Source organism: Jaculus jaculus, chromosome 12 (genome assembly GCF_020740685.1).
Source record: "Jaculus jaculus isolate mJacJac1 chromosome 12, mJacJac1.mat.Y.cur, whole genome shotgun sequence".
Lineage (NCBI taxonomy): Eukaryota > Metazoa > Chordata > Mammalia > Rodentia > Dipodidae > Jaculus > Jaculus jaculus.
The window spans coordinates 7,592,509-7,611,032 of record NC_059113.1 but is presented as its reverse complement, the minus strand read 5'-3'; the positions used below and the strand labels follow the sequence as shown (position 1 = coordinate 7,611,032).

The window sequence follows — 18,524 nt, the reverse complement described above, 5'->3', positions numbered from 1 at the left end:
CTTCTTAAGATTCTAATTCAATTTTCAGTGATGCAATCTCACTAATCTGTAAAATGGCGCAGTTTATGATTTTATCAGTAATTAATATCTTTTCTGCCTCTGTAAAGTCTCAAAATAACTGAAAACTGATTCATTCACCTCAGTAAAGAAGATGAGAGCCATTTTATCTGGCCTGATACCAGGAAGCCCGTCCTTGTGAACGGGACAGGGCATTTTCTCCTTATTGGTTCTGGTAGCACAGGAGGTCTGACCAGCAAGCTGCACTGCTGAGAACCTGAGCAGGTGACCTTGGTGGTGGCACGAGGCCGCCACCTAGGCCTGGCGTCACCACCGTGGTGGCCCTCCCTCTTGACTACAGCTGTGTCATAGGAGGCTACTTGTCTTCTTTCAGTCCTTGTCTGCGATACAAGTTCTGTGGTGATAAGTTTTGCTCCGTTCATCTAGACTCCCTTTTTGTCAGCAGTATATCTTTGGAACTTTACGTTCATAATCCATAGCAATGGAACAAAGTCAGTTCTCTTGAAGTGTCCCAAGGTTAGTGTGCGTTTCTTTACCACTCTAAAAATGAACAAACCCATCTTCGTTCATGGCCACATCAATTGCTTATCAGTTTGCCAACTCCTAAATCAGTGGCCTAGACTTCCACTGACTCATTAGTTAATGGTACTTTTGTTAAAGAAAAATACACATATATATTTATTTTGAGATAGAGAATGTTCACGCCAGGCCCTCCAGCCACTGCAGGTGAACTTCATTCGCATGCACCACCTTGTGGATCTGGCTTACATGAGTACTGGAGGGTTGAACCTGGGTCCTTGGGCTTTGCAGTCGAGTGCCCTAACTGCCAAACCCTCACTCTGGCCCTTCATGGTACTTTCTAGAGCAGCTCATATACGTCGTCCAAGTACCCTAGTCACTTCCTCTTTTACTCGCATAAACATCCCTTTGGAACTCTTCGCCTGAACTATAAACTTCCTGTCTGACATGTGCTTTGAGGGCAGGAGGCTAGGAAGGTGTCCTCTGCCCTGTGACCACTTCATAAAACGTGCCCTCTTAGTGCTTCGAAGGTGCGTCACTGTCTCCCTCTTCTCCCTCTCAGGAGAGCTTCCCCACCCCTTGAAGATCGTTTCTTAAGCTTATTTTCCTCTTCTCAGCAAGCATTCTAGAGATTCCTTGTGGGTAGTGTAACGTGTTTTTTGTTTTTTTTCCTCCATGCCCTCAGAGGCCTGTCTGGAGCCTTTCCAAAACGTGGAAATGTAGCTTTGATCTGGAGCGTCCATAGTCCCTGCCGTGCCCCATCGCTCCAATGCTGGAGCCGGGGAGGGTGGCCTCACTGCCCCTGGGCACACGCGTGTCCTGTCTCCACAGCGTTCTTCAGCCCATGTTCAGAATTCATGGTAGCACCCGTGCTGTGCCCTCAGCGTTCCTGCCCCTGCTCACTGTTTGCTGTGTTTCTGTCTGAAAGGTAGCCATAAGCACGTGTTTCCAACCTTGTCTCCTGCTTTGCAGCACTATTTTGAAAAGCCATGGAGCCACTAGGAGGTGGACCTGGCTAAGGGAAGTGGTTACTAGGGATGGACCTTTGAAAGTTACACTTCTCCTGTGGGGCCTGGTGCTCGGCCTCCTTCCTGTCATCGCACGGGGGTCTCCAGCACGCACTCCCTCCCCACTTCCTGCTGGAATGAACTGAAGTCTCGGCAGATCTTTCCTCCCCTTTTCCTGCCACCTGCTTGGGCTGTGCTGACACTCTACAATGCCAAGAATTAGCATCGGTGGTGAGGGTGGCCATGCTGTTCTTAGTCCTGTGGACCTGGTTGGTGGGAGGAATGTGGAAGGGTGTGAGGTGTGCACCAGACAAGCCCGAGGATGCTGTAAGCCGAGCTTCATGTTCGATTCTGGCAAGAGTTCAGAAGACCAGATCTTGTTAGAAATGTGGACAGTGAAGACTACTCATAAAGTTTTGGGTGGGAACAAAGACTTTTGGGAACTGGACAAGAGGCCATTCTTGTTACATTCTTGCAAACAAAATGGCTATGTTTTGCCTGGTGTCCTGAAAATTTGAGTGACTTGGTCCAGACACTCAGTTACCTGTTTCCTTCACACCTCTTCCCAGGCAGCAGGATGTTGCAAAATACCAACAAGCCAGAAGGCCACTTTCACGACTCCACGGGAGTATTAGCTCTATACAGCGATCTCTTGTTTCCCTATTGAGTTCATAACTTAGAAGTGCTGGACTTTACTTATTTATTTTTGTCATATGTCACGACTTGAATACTAACCTGCTCAATATGTAATCATTAGCTTTTGATTCATTAAAAAATAAAAGCCATTTTTTTGTTTTCTTTTGAAGTAGGGAATGCATTTTCTTCTCCTTTCAAAGGCAAACGCTCTTTGTATTTTGGATCCCACTGCCTATAAATTTCTCACAAATCCTGATCCTTGTCTGGAGAGATGGCTTAGTGGTGAAGGTGCTTGCCTATGAAGCCTAAGGACCCACGTTTGATTCGCCAGTAAAGCCACATAAAGCCAGATACACAAGGTGGTGCATGTGTCTGGAGTTCATTTGCAGTGGCTAGAGGCCCTAACATGCCCATTCTCTCGCTCTCTCTCTCTCTCCCTATCTGACTCTTTCTCTCAAATTAATAATTTTGTTTTGTTTTGTTTTGTTTTTCGAGGTAGGGTCTCACTCTAGCCCAGGCTGACCTGGAATTTACTATGGAGTCTCAGGATAGCCTTGAACTCACGGCAATCCTCCTACCTCTGCCTCCCAAGTGCTGGAATTAAAGGCGTGCACCACCATGCCTGGAAAATAAAATATTTTTAAAACTGATAAAAAGTTTGAGGCCACCCTGAGACTCCGTAGTGAATTAGTGAATTCCAGGTCACCCTGGGCTAGAGTGATACCTTGAAAAAACAAACAAAAAAAAAAAAAAAATCTTGATCCTGCCTTAAATTTCCATGTATTTTCTCAAGATGGAATGCTTCCTGAAATCTTGCTTGCTTCTTTTTATGCCTCCTCCGACCATTTTTAGTAGCAAGTGATAGTTTTCTGAAGTTCCATTTCTAAAGTGAATTCCCAACAGTGCACAGCAGGTGGGCAGCTAAATTCTGCTGTCAATTTAACCAGATTAGGAACCAAGTAAGAAACAGCCTCTTGGATGTGTCTGCAAGGGTGTTTCCAGGAAAGATTGATAGAGGAAGTCCTTCCTCCATAGTGGGCGGCCTTTCCTGGGGTGGACTATATATAAAGAAACTCTAAAGAGAAATCAATGCTTTTTTGCCTGGCTACCCATGCTACTGGCCTGTGAGTTTATCTACTATTTCAACGATTTTCCTCCATCATTTATCGCGGACTCATGGCCAGGGGCTCCACAGGAATACTTCAGGCCTTCAGTGCCAGATTGGGACTGCTAAGGCATCCAGTTTCATGGACCGGTTTCTCCATGATCATCTCTGCAGACAGCCTTATTGGACTGCCCATCCTGTAAACCAATCTAATTCGTCCTCTTTATAATACAAATTCATTCCTTTGGTTCTGTTCCTCCAGGGAACCCTGGCACATACCGGCCCCCACCCAACCGCACTATCTCCACTTTTCAACTTCACCAGAGCCTGCCTCTTGCCTGTACCATGAGTAGGAATCTACAGAAATCCCAGTATGTTAGGGAAAAAAAAGAGAAGCTACAACCAAGAATTGGAGCATTTGTTTAATATACAAAGTCTTTCACAGGTTATCATTTTCCTTAGTTTGTCTTAAGCACACGTTATTCACAAACAGTACGTTGTTAATGAAGAAGAATTAAGTAAAACAAACACAAAAAAGTACAAATGTCCAATCTCAAAAGAATCACACAGTTAAAATCATTTTTCCTCCTTTATTTCAAAGTAATACCTAAATTCAACATGGGCTTTCTTCAGGTGTGGAGGAAACACTGCGCCCGCAACATCAGCGCTTCCTTCCTGCTGTATTGATATGTAAAATAGCACCATTGAGCTGTTTAAGGAATAAAAGCTTTTCATTTTTTTCTTAATGAAAGCATAATCCTTGCAGAATCTTATATCAAGTAAAATCATAAGTTTTAAGTCTTCTTTGTTTCAAAATATTCATCGGCAAGGCAAGATAAGTTATATCTGACAGATGGAATAAATAACTGCCTCACCTCACCCGTGACCATTGCAATTCCCTTACTGATGTCATTGTGCTAATAAGCTATTTTTTTTTTCCAGTCAGAGAATACAAAGAACAAAAACCCGAACGCTGATGACTAGCTCTAAGAGCAGCTTGGAGAGATTCAATGCTGGGACCTTTTGAGAAAGTCTTGATGGGATCATAGGTTTCTTGTTTTGTTTTGTTTTTTTTTTTTTTTCCACACTTTTGTGGGGTTTTGTTATTGTTATTTGTACTTTTAAGTTTAACTGTCTTTTAGGCTTCATTTTTTTTTAAACTTCAATTTGATTCCCTCTCAATAAAACTGGTGATTGTTTATAATGGAAATGTCAGTTCTTAGTACAAGTTAACAGCTGCATTGTCTGTGGTTTGTGGTGCTGGTAATAACAGCTTCACATCTGATTATAGAAATCTAGTTTTTTAAAAAATATATATATTCAATTCAATATTTTGTTTCAATTTCTTTTTTTTTTTTCATGACCACTAAACATGCCTCAAGGTACTGACATTATATAAACCAGTTTTTCTGTCTAAGAAGTAAATTGGTATACCCAAAAGCGTTGCTCCCACACCAATCTTTCTCATTGCTTAGAAGGACAAATGTACCACTACTCCATGGAATGTAAAATACCGTCAACGTTAGGGTTTATTTATTTTTCTATTTATTTGCTTTTTCTCCCCCTTTTCTTTTGTGAGACAGTGTCTCAGGCAATCAAGGCTAGTCTCCAACTTGAATCACTCTGTAGCAGAGGATGGACTTGAACTCCTTTTTCTCCTGTGCTCCACTAAGTGATGGAATCACAGCTGTGCATCACTGCACCTGGTACCTACACTGGATGTTAAATGCATGTTACTTCAAATTGTTTGGACTGTAATCATCCATTGCAGGACAGCTTTTAAATGGAATAATGAGAACTTTTCTATAATGGAATTTTAAAAATGAAGTTTGCTTTAGGGGTTAAAAGATCAGAGAACAACATACTTAAGTGTCAACATTTGAGCTGGTAGGAACACTACTATATTTTCATTTGAATAAAGACAAAGTCCATAAAAGTTAATTTTCAAAATTTATGTGTAGCTTTAAAACACTATTTTATCTTTTGTCACCAATGTAGCAAAGCATATTTTTATTTTTCCTTTAGGAAAAAAAAAAAAAAAAGAAGTAGACCTTTGGATAAATGAGTTTTTAGCTTATTATCTCCCACCATAAGATGAACTTGTCTAACTTGCTTTAAGAACAATATTGTCCATGGCAATTAATCTAAATAATCCATTTCCTTCCAGAGCAAAGGAATACAAGTCAATATTACTTTGCATTGACTAGAAGTTTCCCTCCCAAAAATGTTTGTAGACACAAATTGCTATTGCTAAGCCACAGGGAAAATGGATTAGTACAAAGCTTAGGAAAGTTGAGGCAGAGGTTAATCCCCCATGTGTTGCCATGGTGAGATCACCCAAAGCTGTGTTGTTACCTGTGCCCTTTAAATCTTTGTAAGGGAACCCTAAGCGGAATGTTAATACAAAATTTAAGGTTCAGTTATTTTTTTAATGCCACTTAAGTCCTTATTTGTGCTGCATTTTTGGTCCCATTCAGTTTTCTCCATTTTTGTTTTCCTTATGCTTTTACCCCATGATCCGGCAAGTTTTAAGAAAGTTCAGTTTTAAACTTTGTTTCCTGACTGACATTAACATTCCTTAACATTTCTCTCACATATGTACATGAATATACACATCTCACACACGCACAGACACACACACACACACACACACACAATTGACATAGTTTACTGTTTATTTCTAGGACTGGGACTATGTAGGTTCAGTGTCAATCACTATAATATGCATATTGTCTTTCTTCTTGTTGAAAATGACTGTTTTCTCCCCTTTTCCTTGGGTAGTCTATGGAGAGCAAGCACATCGAGCATCACAAAGTGCGTGGCTGAGATATACCGTGGGCAACGTGAAGGCCCTGCTTTGGTTGTTACGGCTGTCTCTGCCCTCCTGCAATAATTGTGACAGCTAATAAAAACAACACTTTTTTTTTCAATATAACACATTATTTTTTTTGAGGTAGGGTCTCACTCTAGCCCAGGCTGACCGGGAATTCACTATGTAGTCTCAGGGTGGCCTCGAACTCATGTTGATCCTCCTACATCTGCCTCCCATGTGCTGGAATTAAAGGGGTATATCACCAAGCCCAGCAGTATAAAACCTTTTTTGACAGGCCACTGTTTTTATAATTATTTATTTTGCTCACTGCAGTATCAATCACACAAGGTTTATATGAACATGTGAAGAACACAATAGTCCACTGAAACCTTGACAGCCATTTATTACTGACCATAGAATCAGTTGAATGTTTTTGCTTCTTATCTGAGTAAGGGAAATACTGCCAACATTTGAAAGTAGGGTTGAGATACTTGGTCACAGCTATCTACCTGTAGAGTTGACTGGTCATATAGACTTAAAAAAAAAAAAAAAAACTCACACTTTTATGTAATGAAAAAAAATGTTAAATTTTTATTTCCCTATGGTAATTGTTTAACAGAAGCTAGTGCAATAAATTATCTGTTTGTACAGACAATTGTTTTTGCTTTCTTTCAAGAAAGGATAACCTCATCTAATTCAAACCGGGGCATTTTCATTTGATGAATTTAGTGCTTTGTAAAAGTGCAACGTTAAAAGGAAACTTTGAAGTAACGAATCAAGTTTCTGTTTCGAGATGTTCAACTGTCAGGTGAAGTAGAGGTTGATGCTGGGCTGTGCTATCGCAAACACTTCACATTGCGTGGGTTGTGAAATACATGCTGGATTTTAAAGGCTCTGTTTTTTTAAAAAATAAAGATGTGATCTATTTTTTTACATTAATGGTGTGAAATAAACTGTATATATAGTGATAAATAAAATCTTATCAAAATTAACTTATTTTTTTTCTAATGGAGCTACTAGGGAATTTAAAATTAACACTGTGGCCTGAGCGTGTAGCTCATTCTATTTCTGTTGGTCAGCGCTGTATTAGAGGGACCATGACCACATGCACTACAGGGCCTGATTACTGATTTCAATGCCTGTGGTTATTTTACATAGCTGATTAAAGCCAAATTTGTGTGTGTGTGATTTTCACATAATTCCCATGTTTTTATCTTCAAATGTGTATTGCATCCATTTTTAAAACATGCATTTGTCAATTGAACGGACTCCACTATAGCCAGAAAAATCAAACTGTGCCAAAATCAAAAGTCAAACTGTGTCAAAACACATGTCCTCCAAGTTTTCATCCAGTCTGACTTAGGGATAATGCAGACAATCACAGGCTTAAACACCAAATGTGTCTGTCACTTCCAGTTGAGATAAGCGACATTACAAGACCCTACAAAGAACATTGCCATTGAGGTCTGTGTCCTTGAACGTTCTCCCTGCTACTCTGAAGAGGATCCCGTGTCCATGTGTTCTTCCTCGTGCTCTCAAAGCCTTCCTTGTACCAGGGGTTCTGTTTTGTTTTAATAGATCTTCCTCTAGCAAACTTCCCCTCTCGGTACCCCACTTGAAGCTCTGCTCCACGGAATCCTGGTCACTTGTTGTTTTCTTCTCATTCCCTTCTGAGCAAAGTAAGGAAAAACACGTCCAAGAAGGGAAAGGAGATGGATAAGGGGGAACAGTGCAGGATCACTTCTCTTGGTGGTGGCTGAGGGCGGGGAGGCTGCCTCTCTGTGGTTCAGGTCCTCAGACGGGTATAAGGTCAGGAGGGGCGCCCTCTGCAGATGGCAGTGAACTGGTACCTGTTTGCGGCACAGGCATGACCACAGCATCCTTAGCGTCTGTGCTCACATGACAAGAGAGGTTCTTCTCCAGTTTACTGGCAGTGTCTGGGCAATTTTGCACAAAGATAACACGGTTGTAGGCTTTCAGTCTGCGCCACAACTGTACATACACTTTACACTGCACATACATGAAGACCAGACCTCCTGTGAAGCCGATGGCCACCACAACCAGCTTTGTCCAAAACGGCCACTCAAGGACACCTTCAAAATTAAAAGATAGAAAAAGATGTTATCACCAAGTTGCCATTAATGCATTTGGTCATTTTTTTTCTCTATGTCCCCTCTAAAAGAGCATACCTGCCTGCTAAATTATGTTGATAACAGAAATAGAACAGCTAGAGATGTCTAACTTGAGTTGGCCTAATTCTTTTCAAATATATCCATAAACCTGAGGAGGAGGGAATGTTCTCATCTGTCAGTGAAATGGCCTCCATTCTAAGCATCAAGTACCAACTATAATCATCTGATAGCTCTGCAGACTTAAGACACTTGCTTTGACATTAATTCTACATAGCTTACCTTTCTAGGAAGGGTAGTGAACATACTGAATCAGAATTTAAAAGTATTTTAAGAAGATGAAGTAATAGGTACCTGTGTGGGCTTATGAGGAGATAGATCTTCAGATTCTCATTCACAGAGAGAGAGAAAGGAGGGGAGGGCAGGCAAGAGGGCGAGGAAAGAGAAGGGAAGGGAAGAAGGGGAGATGAGTTTAGAATAGGTGAGGGAAGAGAAGAGGAGAGGAAAGCAGAAGAGAGGAGGCAAGGCGAGAGGAGGGAAGGGAAAAGAAGGGAAGAGAGGGAAGGGAAAGGAAGGGGAGGGAAGGAAAGGGGAGGGGAGGGAAGGGAAGGGAAGGGTAAAGCTGTCACGTCTTAGAACTGAGAGGATTTCTGACAATAGACTTGTAAAAGATTTAGTATTTCAGACATTTCTTACATAAATCCTTTATTCTGCCACCAAGAGCCACCACTTCCCTAGACTTCTGCATTTTCTCTTCATTGACATCAGCATTATTTAGAGACAGGCCTGCATTTCCAGGCAGTTTAAAAAAATTATTTCACAGGAGGACGTTCAACTAGCACCATGAGTATTTATACCAATGTCTGACTGTTCCAAGGCCACATGCTGCAAGCATCATATCGTACAGGGACACCCTTGCTTTAGGTGAAAGGCTGTCTAGAAATGAGTGTGGCTCAGCAAGTACATGAAAAAGGCCGGTAGAAATGAGTAGAGTCCCAGGTGATGAAAGTCGGATTCCAACTCAGTTTCTGATTTACTTGTGACTGTGAGTAGTTATGAGAAACATACTATTTATAGTTTGCAATAGTGACATTAGCTTTATGCTTCTGAAAGACGAGGGCTATTAGACCCTATTTCTATCCTGGTGAAGCACTTAGTACCTTAAGTTCAGACAAAAGGAGCGAAATCAATTTGTGGTCCCCCAAACAATGAAACATAATTTTTATCTGTACAGACTTCCTGGGAAAGAAAATGTCATTCTTTGTTTCACAGAGCCCATATTTTAGGTGGTGCCAAATTTTCCACAGCATCATATTGTTTTCCACTTGGAACAAACTAATGTAAACTTAGGAACCATGGTGATTTCTCCATATTTTCTTTTAAATAACTGCTAAATTTGTTTACTTTTCACCTGAAATTTAACTTGTTGAATCTTTGTGAGTATTTTTCATTTCTTTCTATTTTATTTCTTCCTTCTTTCTTTCTTGTTCCCCTCTTCTCTCTCTCTCTCTCTCTCTCTCTCTCTCTCTCTCTTTCTTTCTTTCTTCTTCCTGATTTGCCTCTAGCTGTCCTTTCAAAATTCTAGGAGGAAAATGCTTCCCAAACTTAAAAGGAGTTGCTGATGAGGAAAATCCCTCTCTGCAGTTGACATTACACTAATTTGTTGCTGTTTTTGATATTGATGACCTAAGTGAATATCTATGCTCCTTTCAGTAACCAAGTCTGAAACTTAGTTTTGCAATGGATTAAAAAAAGAAAAAAAAAACCACCAACAAGGCAAGAATAGATAGATGAACCTCTGTCAGCAGATGAACCACATGTTGGGTGATTTTTAAGAGTAAGCAGCAATATGGAGGGAGGGGTTAATGGTGGGGGGGAATGGGAGGAGGAGGCATCGCACAGCCCACTGGGAAGAGGAGTGGAAAGCTAGAGCTCAGTGAATGAAGTTGGCAACCAGCCACCTTGGGCATGAGGTGGGTGAATGAGGTGGACCCTGCCCCCACTCCCAGCCTGAGAGATCAGAAACCCAGCCCTAGTCAGCCCTTACACTCTCCCGACTGAAAGAAAAAGGAAAAAAAAAAAAAGACCTCTTTTATTGATGACTTCCATAAATATAAACAATATAACAAGATCAAGATCCTGGGCATGGTGGCAAAAACCTGTCATCCCATTGCTCCCAGGCCCAGACAGGAGCAGAGGGCTGCCACATGTTCAGGACCAGCCTTATCTGTGATTTAGTAAGTTTGACTCTAGGCCAACCTGGGGTACACAGTAAGGGGCTCCCTCTCTCTCTCTCTTTCTCACCCACTCTCACTCTCTCATAAACAAAAATAAAAAGCTAAGAACTGAAAACAGCAATATAAATGGATTTTAGTATTTGTGTCTAAGTGGCAGCACACGTTTATAAATGTCTGAATCCCATGACCCTTTTCGCTGACTGCTGAGTAACAGAGCTGCGATTAAAATAGACTTAAAAATGGTAATGAAGGGCTGGAGAGATGGCTTAGCAGACAAGGCGCCTGCCTTGTGAAGCCAAGTTCGATTCACCAGGTCCCACATAAGCCAGAAGCTCATAGTGGCACATGCATCTGGAGTTCGTCTGCAGTGGCTAGTGGCATGCCCATTCTCATTCTCTCTCTCTCTCTCTCTCCTCCCTCATCTCTAATAAATGAATAAAATAAAATCTTTTAAAAGAATGGTAACGAAAAATATAATTGCCTCTTTATGCAGGGTCCTAGCCCTTAGAATGTGGAACGTCCCCATGGTCTCATGGGTTTGAACACTTGTTCCCCAGCTAATGGTGTTATTGTGGAGTCGGAGTGGAGCCTCCCTGGAGGAAGTGGGTCCCTGGGGTTGGGCGGTGAGATGTTTATACCTCAGCCCCACTTCTGTTCCCTGCTGTTCTCCCCACTGCCTGTCTGTGGCGGCAATGCGAGCAGCTCTGCTCTGCGCTCCTTCCCCCGTCCTTCTGTACGCAGCCTCGGGACAGGTATCTGTTGGCAGCGAGGAGACAGGTACTGGGTGCCATCTCAAACAAGGGGAACAAACATCTGGAGATGGACCCAACTCCTTGCCTGGACCACACTTCGCAGCCATGACCAGCGTCAGTGCCGAGGGCCCATCTGGCAGTGTTTGCAGACGTTGAGCTGGAGCCGGGGGATGCTGACTTAGTAAACGGAGGTGAGGTGTGGTGGTTTGAGTCAGGTGTCCCCCATAAACTCAGGTGTTCTGAATGCTGGGTCCCCAGCTGATGGACATTTGGGAATTAATGCCTCCTGGAGGGAGTGTATTGTTGGGGGCAGGCTTATGGGCTTTATAGCCAGTTTCCCCTTGCCAGTGTTTGGCACACTCCCCTGTTGCTATTGTCCACCTTATGTTGGCCAGGGGGTGATGTCCACCCTCTGCTCATGCCATCGTGTTCCCCTGCCATCGTGGAGCTTCCCCTCAAGTCTGTGAGCCAAAATAAATCTCTTTTTTTCCCCAGAAGCTGCTCGTGGTTGGGTGATTTCTACCAGCAATGCAAACGGGACTGCGACAGGAGGCTTTGCGGCACTGCACACCACAGCACTCCTCCCCGGCCCGCCCAGGGCTGCAGTCGCCCCTGGAGAAGATGCAAGGCCCTTCAGCAAATCTGCGGGGAGGATTCAGGATCCAGATGGGGGCACCTTAGGATTCTCCAAGTTTTAAGAGGATTTCTTTTTTTAAATTTTTTTTTCCTTAAGCTATTTCAAGTAGTCAGTTCTATGTGTTTAGCAAGCTTTGAGTCGTAGCAGGCTGAAGAAGAGTTGTATTTTATTTCACAATTTTAGGGAAATCCTTACAGATTATATCTGCGCTTCCCTTCTACTTGCTACATTAGGCTACCAGCCATCCCTCCTAAATCCTTGGAGATTTTCTTTTTTCCATTTCTGAGCTTTGGCAGATAATCTGTGAGCCCTTAAACAAGAACTCTTTGAGTACTAATTTATTGTACAGTGACCTCCCAATCCGTTGTTTCTATTGTCTTTGACTAAGTGGGTAAGATTTTTGATTTCCATGAAAGAAGTTATTACTGGCGATTAGCTTGGAAATCTCATTATAAGGATGTCTTTAGAGGACAAGCTAATATAGAGCTAAATAGAATTTTTTTTCAAGAATCTTCATTGATAAAATGCACTTGCTTCCTTTTATGGTGACTTCATAAATGATCTTCATGCTCCATTTTGTTGCATAATGAGTTTGTGTGTTATCTTCCTCAAGGATGAGAGAATGTGCATAAGAAAAGCCAAGACACAAAGATTTGCTCCCTGGAAATTCTTTGAATAACCAAAGAATTCATCATCATGAATACATATATATACATATTTCTCAGTACAGCCTGTACTTAAAAATGCCAGGAGCACAAAGATCCCTCTACTCCACAGTCTGGAAGGAGACTGTTGAAAAATACCGACGCGGGTGGCTTAATCACCTGCTCATTCCCATAAGGCATGGACTGCGTCTCCAATGTGGCTGTCATGCTCAGACACTCCATGGGGTTTCTGTAGGCTTCTCAATTAACTCTGCCTATCTTTACCTCCCAAACATGAATGAATAGAAAACATTGTATGGAAAAAAAAAAAAAAATTCAGCTGGGCATGGTGGCACACCTCTTTAATCCCAGCATGTGGGAGGCAGAGGTAGGAGGATTGGAGTGAGTTCGAGGCCACCCTGAGACTACATAGTGAATTCCAGGACAGCCTGGGCCAGAGTGAGACCCTACCTCAAAAAAGCAAACAAACAACAACAAAAAACAAATATTCTGTCTACCGTTATTTTCTGAAGAAATAGGAATCTTCTGTCTTTCACCATAAGTTTGGTTGGTTCATTTGCATTCCATGAAGCTAATATCTTAAGAATGGGCAATAAATTCTCCGTGATTACTGAGCCTTTGGAGTTGTTGATGCTCCCAGGGGAACCAGCGCAGAGGAGAGAGCGCCACCTGGGGCCCGGAGCACAGTTAATGCGGAGAACATGTTTCAACCACATAAAGGAAGAGCTTTTTCCTTCCTGCCTTGTCATCATGGCTTGGACGATTTGGCTGTTTTATATTCAACCTCAATTGTGGTTGAAAAGAACAATTTGTTCCTCGTCAAACATTGTTGAAGGTTTTCAGAATGGATTCAGAATAGGCTGGCTTTTACATTATGCAGTTTTTCTCCAATAACTTCAGGGGTAAACTCAGGATCAGCACCCACAATGCCAGAGGGAGAAGAAAACAATCACTATTTGTACACACGTCCCTTAAATGTGTACATTGGGAAGTAAGCTTAAATTTGTGCATAAGTACAGACGATTTCCTTTGAAAATAATAGGGTTCCGCATGCACTGGCTGCTGGCCACAAGCACGTGGCTGTCTATGAAGTCACGGGCATTGCTTCTTGATAAACAAAGCTCTGAATACCGAGGTTGGAAATGATATCATTTTCAATTGCCTATAGGAAACTGAAAATGATTTGTAAATTACATACACATATCTATATATATGATCCTTTATGATCCTTGATTATCACTCAAGCTTTTTTTTTTTTTTTTCAGTTTGGTACTCTAACTTCCCTGAGGGACAACTGGCTGGGAAACCGTAGTTTGAAACACTACACCCACTAAGAACTGAGAAGCAAAGATTTCAAAGAAAATTCTAAGATGCAAGTAAACAGTAGGCAATTTGGGGTTCAAGACAGACCCCATCATTCTTTGGGCACATTGACTAGGCCACCTTCCAGCTCCCAGACACAGTGACGGGTACCAGGAAAGCGTTAGTGACCAGGCCAGCGCCTTCCCTGCCTGCTTGGCCAGAGGGAGGGAGAGAGACACTAAAGCGAGCAATCGCGCTGATGCGCGGAGTTCTGTGCTCGGGAGAGATCCTCCACGCGGCGGCGGGACAGAACCGGAGGCTTGATGACGTCTGGGTCTCCGGGGAGAAGCTGCAAGCTTTGTGGTATCCTAGAAATGCCACAGGTAACACCGCACAAGCACTGAGGGCCGCCAGGGCAGGACTGCGAGGTGCTACGGAAGCTCACGGTAGGGCAGGGGCTCCCACATTTTAGGAGACATTCTTTCTTTCTTTTATTTCTTCCTTTCTTCCTTTCTCTCCCTCCCTTTCTCTTTCTTTCTTTCTTCTTTTCTTTCTTTCTCTCCCTCCCTTCTTTCTCTCTCTCTCTCTCTCTTTCTTTCTTTCTTTCTTTCTTTCTTTCTTTCTTTCTTTCTCTCTCTCTCTCTCTCTCCCTTCCTTCCTTCCTTCCTTCCTTCCTTCCTTCCTTCCTTCCTTCCTTCCTTCCTTCCTTCCTTCCTTCCTTCCTCCCTCTTTCTTTTCTCTTTATTTTAAATTGGCAGGCCTGGTGGCACACGCCTTTATTTTTTTGTTTATTTTTATATATTTATTTGAGAGCGACAGAGAGAGACAGAGAGAGAGAGAGAGAGAGAGAGAGAGAGAGAGAGAGAGAGAGGAAGAGAGGCAGAGAGTAAGAGAGAGAATGGGTGCGCCAGGGCTTCCAGCTACTGCAAATGAACTCCAGACGCGTGCGCCCCCTTGTGCATCTGGCTAATGTGGGTCCTGGGGAATTGAGTCTCAAACCGGGGTCCTTAAGCTTCACAGGCAAGTGCTTAACCACTAAGCCAACTCTCCAGCCTTCTCTTTCTGTCTGTCTTCCCTTCCTTCCTTCCTTCCTTCCTTCCTTCCTTCCTTCCTTCCTTCCTTCCTTCCTTCCCTCTTTCTTCTTTCTTTCTTTCTTTCTTTCTTTCTTTCTTTCTTTCTTTCTTTCTTTCTTTCTTTCTTTCTTTCTTTCTTTCTTACTTTCTTTCTCTCCCTCCCCCCCCTCCTTCCTTGTGCCCGGTGAGTTTCATTAGGGTGGCCCCCAGGCTCCTGAGTGACATATTGACAGGATCATGGACTGCGCCTCACACCTTAGCTTGGGATCCCATGTGGCCAATGCTTGTAGGTCAGAGTTGATGAAGAAGGTAAGTGGATAAGGACTGACGACTGACTGCCAGTGGGTAAGGACTGACTGACTGCCAGTGGATAAGGACTGACTGACTGCCAGTGGCAGCTTCTGCTCCCGGGTTCCGCTTGTAAACCTGAGGGGCGGAACTGGCTCCTTGGCCCAGTTTCGGGGGCCACCCTTGGGATCCTACCGTTGTCGTTGCCCTGCTTGATCTCCTCGGCAGTCCTGTCTATCAGCACGTACAGGGACCAGACCACGCAGGTGATGGCGATGACGTGGAAGGTGACGGAGCAGAAGATCTTCCTCCTCTCGCTTGTGCTCATCTGTAGCTTTTCCCACTGCAAACAGAAAGAAAGGAGGCGTACGGAGCTGAGTTCGCAACTAGACACATTGACTTTCCTTGTGCTGCCCGGACGTCGATCTGCAATGACAGGTGACTTGATGTTGGCAATCTCATGTGATACTGGCACATTCCAGTCAGTATGGGCATCCGGTCATACATGAGGGGAATGAAGCCTTCTCTCCCTAAGCCGTTGTTTCTGCTGCATCCTGTCACTCACAATTCCCCAGGAAAGAATCAGACACCTACAGCCTCCCTTGCAGCCTGAGCGTTAAGCCCTCATAATGCAATTTATAGGAGAGCACGACGCTTACAGTCTGAGGCCCAGGGAGCTTTGCAAGCACGGGAGGGAAGACGCAGTTTAATTTGCACACATTTCCTCTTCCTGCTCCGACCTCACGTTCCTTACAGGCCTTTGGTAGAGTGGAAGCAATTCCCTTTTCTTTGTACACTACTTGTTTCTTTGCCCCTTTTATGTTTTCTAAGTTATTTAAAGTAATAATAGAGGATAGAGGGGGAGAGTAAAGAGGGAGGGAGAGAGAAAAGAAGGAAAGGAAGGAAGCAAGGGCTCTATGTTACTAAATTGCCCTCGTTCTTCACCGTTACCGAGACTCCTGAGCCGGTTTCATTAGGAAGGTTTTTGTTCGAATTTATGTTTTAAAACAAAAGACAAATAGAATTAGTTTAAGTTATAAAACCTATACTGTTGCAATTTTATTTAGATTGAGGAAATGGAAATTTTCACAGAAACAGTGTTTGCATCAATTTGTACTATATATGATTCAAATCTTAAAAATTTTTTTTCTGACTCATATTTATTTATTTATTTATTTATTTGGGATAGAGAAAGGGACAGAGAGAGTGAGAATGGGCATGCCAGGGCCTCTAACCACTGCAAACAAACTCCAGAAGCATGCGTCACCATGCACATCTGGCTTAAGTGGCACCTGGACAATCGAACCTGCTTCCTTAGGCTTCACAGGCAAGCACCTTAACCACTAAGCCATCTCTCGACCCAATTCAAATCTTTTTTCTTGTGTATCTCTGAGATACTGTGTTGTGGCTAGGCAATAAGCAGATGTTTCAATCTAGACTCTACTTGGAATAATTAATATTTTGCTCAGATTTTACGTTTTCTTTTGGCAAAGCTTTGCATCTGTGAAAGATTGATTTTAGGCCCTTGCTTTGGCACTTATTTATTTATTTTTACTTTTTTGGCTTTATTTTTCCAAGACAGGATCTCACTCTAGCCTAGGTTGAGTTGGAACTCACTTTGTAGATCCAGGCTGGCCTGGAGCTCACAGCAGGCCTCTTAACTCAGCCTCCCTAGTGCTGAGATTAAAGGTGTGCACCACTGTGCCCATGTAGCACATATTTATTTTAATGTTAATCCAAATAATTTATATACTCACAGACTATTACAGTTTGTGTTCTGATAAATATTTTGTGATTAATAAATATTAATCCAATATTCAATGTGACTGAATAAAAATGCAGGGCAATGTGGAGGAAAACAGCTTTACATGCCTATATGTCTGAAATACTGCACTGCAGAATATCTTCAGAAAAATAAAAAAACACCAAAAGCAAAATCATATTAAATCCACACTCCTTCTGATCTTAAGAAACTCTTAAGACTTATATCTAAAAAGCAATTGAATAAAATAGTGGGAGCTTATTATTTAAAATCAATGAGTTTAAAAATCATTATTTAAAACAAAAATTTTAAAATGCCAGTAAAGAGTAACGAACCAGTCATGTCTAAAGGTTCTTTCTCGTGCCAGACAATATAAGCTCAGAAGTTATCACTTGTAAGTGACATTATAAGTGATTTTTTGAGGAGAAATGAAGTGTAAGGGGACCATCAACCTTTTCCACTTTATAAAATCTTCCCAGGAAACATTCAAAAATTCACTACTCGGCACTGAGTAAATGCAACCCCACAGCGCCCTCTCCCGAACGATGACATTAATGCATGTGATTGATGGTCAGACCAGGCAACTGGCTGGGGAAGGGGGGGGAAGGTTATCAATGATTATGCATGCTGCCTGCTCAGATATATATATGTATATATATGTATATATATGTATATCTATATGTATACAAATTTTGCAATCCTTCATAATTAGGAGTAGTTGGAGAAGGCAAGGATAAAAATTTAATTTAACAAAAATGTTAAGAAAGTGCTATATAACTTTGCCATGTTGAAATTCAGTGGCAGTTCACACACACACAACTTTGTAATAGGAAAGTGATAATTAGTGAAAATTCACATAACATTTGCCTTTCCCCTAACCTGGTAAAGCAATATGTCATTTATGCCATTACCTGCGATGGGCTTATATGTAAATTTTGAGAGAGGGCCTTGCTAGGTACCCCATACTAGCCTTGAAGTCATGATCTTCCTTCTTCAGTGCCCGGAGGCTGGAATACAGGAGAGTGCTATCATGTCTGGCTCCTGTTACAGCTCTCCACAGTTTTCCTATCTGCCCCACACCAACCGTGGATTTTCCTCCATACCTTGAAAGAGATGAGCAGCTAACGTCGCCACTTTTCAGTGTCAGCATCCCTGCGTAGTCACTCCAGGGTCCTGCTCTAGGCTTGACAATGCCCGAGTCTTGGTTTTATTGGTCTTGGCCCTTTTCCTCTTACTGAGACCCCAAACCACAGAAAGAATGGACTAGAACTCTGCTATGCCCCCTTCTGAAAAGACTTTTGAATGACAATATAAATAGATGTAAAAATGGTCCCTGTGACACTTTCCATTTGCTCTAGCCAGAAAACATCAAAGTGTCAGGTTTCCTGATTTAAATTAATTTATTTATTTGCACATGCACGTGTGTCCTGTGAGCTCTTGCCACTGTGATTGAATGCTTGCCCTGCTTATTTATGTAAGAGCTGGGGAGTCGAACCCTGGTCAGCAGGCTTTGCAAGCCAGTGCTTTTAAAATAAGTCTTTTATGTAAAATATATTTACATATTTGAGAGAGGGAGTCTGTG

At 42.4% G+C, this 18,524-nt stretch overlaps 1 protein-coding gene across 2 annotated transcripts in view; it reads right to left on the bottom strand.

Annotated features, from left to right (window-relative positions):
* Window positions 1-3,692: 3,692 nt before the first annotated feature.
* Marchf1 (membrane associated ring-CH-type finger 1) overlaps window positions 3,693-18,524 on the bottom strand; it is a 394,778-nt gene continuing 379,946 nt past the window's right edge. For both annotated transcript variants that reach the window (XM_045131784.1, XM_045131785.1), the window contains 2 exons: window positions 15,376-15,523; window positions 3,693-8,190 (listed from right to left, as the gene is read on the bottom strand). In XM_045131784.1, coding sequence (XP_044987719.1) covers window positions 7,892-8,190; window positions 15,376-15,523 — 447 coding nt within the window. In that variant the 3' untranslated portion in view covers window positions 3,693-7,891. The remainder of the gene's footprint in view (window positions 8,191-15,375; window positions 15,524-18,524) is intronic.